General features: G+C 41.3%; 1 protein-coding gene across 4 annotated transcripts in view; it reads right to left on the bottom strand.

Moving 5' to 3' along the window:
• Positions 1-7,529, bottom strand: part of WIPF2 (WAS/WASL interacting protein family member 2) — a 59,830-nt gene that overhangs the window by 28,003 nt on the left and 24,298 nt on the right. For all 4 annotated transcript variants that reach the window (XM_017497129.2, XM_017497128.2, XM_037727388.1 and 1 more), the window contains exon 2: positions 1,091-1,222. In XM_017497129.2, coding sequence (XP_017352618.1) covers positions 1,091-1,153 — 63 coding nt within the window. In that variant the 5' untranslated portion in view covers positions 1,154-1,222. The remainder of the gene's footprint in view (positions 1-1,090; positions 1,223-7,529) is intronic.

Below are 7,529 nucleotides of genomic sequence, written 5' to 3'. Positions count from 1 at the left end.
GAGTCTCGCTTTGTCACCCAGGCTGGAGTGCAATGGCACAATCTGGTCTCACTGAAAACTCTGCCTCCCAGGTTCGTTTCTCATGCCTCAGCCTCCTGAGTAGCTGGGATAACAGGTGCCTGCCACCACATCCAGCTAATTTTTACATGTTTAGTAGAGCCAAGGTTTCACCATGTTGGTCAGGCTGGTCGCAAACTTCTGACCTCGGGCAATCCGCCTGCCTCCGCCTCCCAAAGTGCTGGGATTATAGGCATGAGCCACTGTGCCCTGCCTCAGGTTCCTTCTTTCTCATGTGACACCAGGTATTGCAATCCAGGTATCACCACCTACCTAGAAGGCTTTATTGACTGCCTCCTCTTTCTACCCCCTATATCCCCAGATAAGTTCTGCTTTATTTTTATTTTTGAGATAGAGTCTTGCTCTGTTGTCAAGGCTGGAGTGCAGTGCCTGCTTGGTTTAAAAATCACATTGCTTTTTTTTTTTTTCCTATTACTGAATCTTTCAGTCTTCTAACCAAATCATTGCCAAAACTCCTTTCCTTCGTGGTAAGGTATTAGAGCTAATGGACTTGGCTTTAAAAGGAACTGATTTTGAATAGAAGAGATGAAGTGGTAGCAAGAAACAACCACTAAGAATCCTCAGCCCTTTTCTCAAAAATGCCAAAGAAACAACATACTCACTTTTATACAGCAAACAGATTTAAGGGAAAACATTAGCTCTTACTCCAATGCCACCTGTCCAAATCTCCATTTAGAATAAACTGGGACAAGGAAACCAGACACACGATCATGGTCCTAAGAGGACCTCTCAGGAATCAGAACCAGCTGATAAAGAGGGACTTGTTTATTCTCCACCTTCCTATACCATGTCATTGATTATACGCTATGTCTTGTATAAGGACGCCCTATGTGTCCTTTAATACCAGGAATAAAAATCTGGAATGTTAAAAACAGAATTAAAGAATAGGAATGCTATGGATAGGAAAATCTAGAAATTTTAATCAAAAGGGGTTAAAAAAACAACAGTATGTGAGGACCATCGACCTATTTACTCAAAGGTTTTGAGATAGCCTGATGGAAGGACTACCTACCTGATTAAATGTGGGAGGTGGAGGAGGACCAGGTGGGGGTGGTGGGGGAGGAGGAATTGGCATTCTTGCCCTGCTCCCAGTTGGCACTGCTGTCTCTCCGTCTTTATTTGTAGCTTTAGGTCATTCATATACCTGCAAATGAAACAAATTCATAAGAACATCTTTACCATTAGAGACAAAAAGTGCCCAGGAGAACTAGAGAACCGGGCATGGTAACTGAGAGAGGCTGAACACCTCATCTTCTAGTTCTACTGTGATATAGTCCAGGGCTTGGTAAACCTGTTTAAATCAATTGTTTTAATTTGCAATTTCCTAATGACTTATGATGCTGAACATCTTTTCATGTGCTTACTTGTCATCTGTTTATCTTCCCTGGTAAGGTGTCTATTTAGGCCTTCTGTCCTTTTTTTTCTTTAAAGAGACTGGGTCTCTCTCCATTGCCCAGTCTGGAGCACAGTGGCACAATCATGGCTCACTGCAGCCTAGAACTCCTGAGCTCATGCAATTCTCCCAACTCAGCCTCTCGAGGAGCAGGGACTACAGTTGTGCATGCCATTATGCCCAGCTAATTAAAAAATTTTTTAGACATGAGTTCTCACTATATTGCCCAGGCTTGTCTCCAACACCTGGCCTCATGCAATCCTCCCACCTCAGCTGCCTAGCTGGGATTACAGGTGTGAGCCATCATACCTGGCTGGCCCATATTTTTAATTGGGTTGTTTTTGCTTTTTTATTGTTGAGTTTTAGGAGCTATTTGTATATTGTGGATAACAGTCCTTTAACAGATATGTCTTCTGCAGTCTGCAGCTTGTCTTCTCATTTTCTTGATTTTTATAACCTCTTAAAAATGTAAAAATCATTCTTAGTTTATGGGCAATACAAAAACAGGCTGTAGACGAGATCTGACTTATGGGCCATAGTTTACCAACACCTGGTATAGTCAGATCATTTGATCTGACAGCCATTTGATCACGTCACCAAACACTTAACACTCAAAAACTATATAGTCGTCCCTCTATTGTAGTCTGTAATCCTCATTTTACAGATCATACTAAAACCAGAACTCAAGAACAATAACAACAACCAAAAAGAACAATAACTACTCCCACAAAGCCATTTTAAGGAAATCCCATTTTTGGCCCCCTTCCCCCAAAAAATGGAAGCCAAAATAACATGGCCACCATGAGTACAACTTACAGATGACAAGAAAGGTTCAAGAGGGTAACCAACCTCACCAATCAATCCATGGAAGATCTGCTTCTAAACAAGGTGATTAAAAAGCTTAGGAGACCAGGCTCATGCCTGTAATCCTAACACTTTGGGAGGCCGAGACAGGAAGATGGCTTGAGCCCAGGGATTCAAGACCAGCCTGGGCAACAGGGCGAGACCCTCTCTCTAGAAAAAATTTAAAAATTAATTTAAAAACTAAAAAATTAGCCATGTGGAAGCATGTGCTTATAATCTCAGCTGCTCAGGAGGCTGAGGTGGGAGGATCACCTGAGCCAGGGGAGGCTGAGGCTGAAGTGAGCCATGGTCGTACCACTGCACTCCAGCCTGCGCAACAGAGTGAGACCCTGTCCATTCATTCATTCATTCATACATACATACATACATACATACATATAAGCAAAAAGATTAGGACATGAAAGAATTCACCGGTAGCCACCCTAGCACAGATGGAAGGCCATGTATATCAAGCAAGTCTAAAAATCAAATCAACATGGGCTGAGCATGGTGGCTCACACCTGTAATCCCAGCACTTTGGGAGGCCAAGGAGTGGATCACTTGAGGTCAAGAGTTCAAGACCAGCCTGGCCAACATGGTGAAATCCCATCTCTACTAAAAATACAAAAATTAGCCCAGCATGGTTGTGCACACCTGTAATCCCAGCTACTTGGGAGGCTGAGACAGGAGAATCGCTTGAACCCAGGAGGCAGAGGTTGCAGTGAACCAAGATCACACCACTGCACTCCAGCCTGGGGGACAGAGTGAGATTCTGTCTCAAAAAAAAAAAAAAAAATCAAACCAGCATGGCAACCCACTAACCCACTGGGAAAGCTTGGTTCTGAACTCCTTACATGGGTGACCAAAACCTCTCTGTAAATAATGGAGTAATTTAATACTTCTCTAGATGCTCTGGGAATGATGAAAGGAAAGGGAATATCTTCCAAAAGTTCTATAACACCAAAAACCCCTGTAGGAGAGTAGAATTTGATCAGAAATAAGGCCGTAAAAGTCTTCAGCATCCCAACTCCTGCCAGGGTGATGCCACTATAAACTGGCTGACAAATAGAGCTATTTGCTCTTATGGCAAACAACTGGACAGTACGGGCTAGGTGGTTCCCATGGGGAATGGTGTCTGCACTCACTTCAAGAAATAAGCAAATAAATTCCCTCCAAGGGAATATCTTCTCATTTCTGATTTCAAAACTAAGGGCAGTCTTTCTTTGCCAGATATTTAACATAGGAGGCTTTAGGCCGGGCGCGGTGGCTCACGCCTGTAATCCCAGCACTTTGGGTGGCCCAGACGGGTGGATCACGAGGTCAAGAGATCCAGACCATCCTGGTCAACATGGTGAAACCCCATCTCTACTAAAAATACAAAAATTAGCTGGGCATGGTGGCGCACGCTTGTAATCCCAGCTACTTGGGAGGCTGAGGCAGGAGAATTGCCTGAACCCAGGAGGCGGAGGTTGCGGTGAACCGAGATCGCACCATTGCACTCCAGCCTGGGTAACAAGAGCGAAACTCCAAAAAAAAAAAAAAAAAAAAAAACATAGGAGGCTTTAAAAATTGAGGAAAACCATAAATCATTATGCAGAACATCTTTCACCAGGTGGGGTGGAAAGGATTTAAAATAAAAAAAAAAAACACAAGAGGTAGGGGAAAAAAAAAAACCTTTCTTCTCTTGAATCCCCTGGGTTTACTGTGACCATTCCAATTCCAAAGTGCCCACAGCATTATCAAAGAAAGCTAGTAAGAAACAACAGAGAAAGTAACAGTTGATTCAGAAATAAACATTTTCAACTAATTCCAGTCACCAGAGGTCCTGCCTTTTTGAGGGGGTTTCTATTTTTTTTTTTTTTTTTTTTTGAGACAGAGTCTCACTCTGTCTGAAGTACAGTGGCACCATCTGGGCTTACTGCAACCTCTACCTCCCAAGTTCAAGCAGTTCTCCTGCCTCAGCCTCTGAGTAGCTGGGATTACAGTCGTGTGCCACCACACTGGGCTAATTTTTGTATTTTTAATAGAGATGGGGTTTTACCATGCTAGCCAGGCTGGTCTCAAATTCCTGACCTCAAGTTATCCTCTCGCCTCAGCCTCCCAAAGTGCTGGGATTACAGGGGTGAGCCACTGTGCCCAGCCTGGGTTTCTAGTTCTATCAGCCACTGGCCATTGTCATTGAAAGGGTTTCCTAGAATGACCTAGAAAAGATTCAGACAAGTCCTTCCATGACAAGTCTTTCCATGTTCATAGGTGATCCAACCTACATGCTACAAGGTGAATAATGACAGCCTTATGCCTGTCAGTGAGCTCCACGTATTTAAGCAAAGCAGGAATTCTCTAGCATGGCAACTTTTTTTTTTTTTAACCAATATATTACACAGTTATAGATACCTTCCTACACTAGACTCAATTCAAACTCTAACTGAAAAATAGATTCATCAGTGGTGCCTGCCTATAATTCCAGCTATTCAGAGCACTGAGGAGAGGATCACTTGAGCCTCTGAGTTTGAGTCCATCTGGGCAACATACCAAGACCCCTTAAAAAAATAAATACATATGGCCGGGTGCGGTGGCTCGCGCCTGTAATCCCAGCACTTTGGGAGGCCAAGGCGGGTGGATCACCTGAGGTCAGGAGTTCAAGACCAGCCTGGCCAACATGGTGAAACCCCATCTCTAAAAAAAAAAAATAATAATTAAGTACATAAAAAAATTAAATAAAAAAAAAAATTACCTTTATCAAGTGACTGACTTTTTAGTGCTGAGTACCAACAGTGGCTTTCAACCTTTCTTCTGGCTCCACAAGGACTGTATGCATGACACACTCCTATCACTGACATTTATTACATAATGATATACTAGAGTATTATCGTTCCCATTTTATGGGTGAGGACACTGAAGTCCCCAGAGTGGGAGTGCCTACATGTACATGAGAAAAACTGACTCATCAAAGGGCAACTTCCCAAGATCACTCAGGAGTAAAGTGCAGAGTGAGGCCTCATATCCAGGTTGCCTGATTTCACTAATCACTATGGAGAAAACAAACAAAAACCCCCCCTACAAATTAGTGTGGTTTGGCAATTTTCTATTTTTCCCCAAATGAAATTTAACTCACTCCAAATTTCTTAGTGACAGAATACAAACAGTTCTCTATATGTTTCCAAGAAAGCCCAATTTAAGTGAATTCAAATTAAAACAACTTTCCTTTCCCTGAAAAATCCCCAAAAGAAGCTTTTTTGTTTAAATCAAATTAGGATTGATACTTAACAATCGTTAATCCAATGCAGAGGGTCTGCTTTGAGGACTACTTTGAGTTAAAAAAAAATAAACCAAAACAATTCATAACTTTTGACAACAGAAAGACAAATTTCACTAATCAACTGTGATTAATCAAAGGACAAATTTGGGCCTTCTGGAAGCACTGTCTACTGCAATAGTAAGAATCTAGTAGCATTTTATTTTTGTTTCTTTGAGCCAGGGTCTCTTCTGTCTCCCAGGCTAAAGTGCACGGGCACCATCATAGCTCACTATAATCTCAAACTCCTGGGCTCCAGTGATCCTCCTGCCTCAGCCTCCCGAGAAGCTAGGACTACAAGTATGCACCACCACACACAGCTAAGAATCTAATGGTCTCGAGGTTAAATCTGAGATTAAGTTTAAAAAGAAAAAGAAGGTCCTCTATAGAATTTTAAGTATTTCCTTTCTGATCTATTAAATTAGAACTACAAACTTCACCATCTGTGCTCTTCAGAGACCTTGATTTTCAGAAACATCTTGAGGCTGCCTCTAGTTTAGCAACACAGTATTCTCATTCCTTTCTTAAGCCCTTCCATCTTAAAAACCATGATAAAATAAGCTTTTCACATCCTCAGGAGTCAATATCTTAAAAATAAAGACTAGAGAGCATTATTTTAAAATTTCCTGATGTCATAAATCACATAATTCAGAAATAAGTCTTCATAAAACTCAAGTAATGTAGTTTTAAAAACTGCTTCCTTCTATTCCTTTTTTAAAAGACAAAGCCGGCCGGGCGCGGTGGCTCACGCCTGTAATCCTAGCACTTTGGGAGGCCAAGGTGGGTGGAACACCTGAGGTCAGGAGTTCAAGACCAGCCTGGCCATCATGGTGAAAACCCATCTCATTTAAAAAAAAGAAAAAAAGACAAGACAAAGCCTGTTTTTCTATTCAATTTCCTAATGTTTCACTCCAAATATTCCTATATTTTAAAAACAGGAGACTTCCTTAATACAAAGACAACAACTACTACCTTTTACATGTGATAAATGAAGAATCCAATTTAATTGTTGCTTTTCTTGTACACTTAAAATTATCTAAGAAGTATCCTAGTTACCACTACAATGAGGGGCCTTTATTCAAATGGCATTCTGCTGCTCTAAAACTCAGGTTTCAATTCCAAGTTATTTTTAAAAGAAACGAAAGTCAAGAAAAATTCTAAATCTTAATGCTATCTTCTATTTTCATGCCTCAGGTAACAGTATTTTCCTTTGATCTCAGTTTTGACTACAACATAAATTACAGTTTTGTATCAAACCACCCAACAAAATCCCACAGGGGAAAAAGACTGACCTAAATAAACAGGCCACCTCCCTCACTCAGCAAAATCTTAAGGTCCCCAGTTCTTCCTTAGAAGAATCAGTCTTATAAATAGAAATCTGAGATATCAAAAAGAAAATCATTTTTTTTCTTAAATATATGTTCAATTATTTCATATCCTAATAAACCATTTCTGAATACAAAGAAACAGAGATAGGTAAAACAAATTTCAGGATCCTCTCTGAAAAAACCACAATAGCTTTGTCTACTCTATCTCCAGATAATCTAACAAGAAGGCAGTTGTGTCTTCAAAAGAAAAAGATTCCGGATATTCCTCCCTAAAGGAATTCTTCTGATCCCACAGTTCAAATGAAATCTCTCTAACAGTATCAGAGAAAGTCAGGCCAGGCATTATGGCTCAAACCTGTAATCCCAGCACTTTGGGAGGCCGAGGCAGGAGGATCACCTGTCCTTAGAGACTAGCCTGGGTAACAAAGTGACACCCTGTCGCCATTTAATAAGAAATAATTTTTGGGCTGGGTGCAGTGGCTCACACATGTAATCCCAACACTTTGGGAGGCTGAGACGGGCGGATCTCTTGAGGTCAGGAGTTCAAGACCAGTCTGGCCAACATGGTGAAACCCCATCTCTACTAAAAATA

This window comes from Cebus imitator, unplaced genomic scaffold, assembly GCF_001604975.1.
Source record: "Cebus imitator isolate Cc_AM_T3 unplaced genomic scaffold, Cebus_imitator-1.0 Scaffold228, whole genome shotgun sequence".
NCBI classification, from domain to species: Eukaryota; Metazoa; Chordata; class Mammalia; order Primates; family Cebidae; genus Cebus; species Cebus imitator.
The sequence above is the reverse complement of the archived record's forward strand: the minus strand, read 5'-3'. Positions and strand labels throughout refer to the sequence as shown.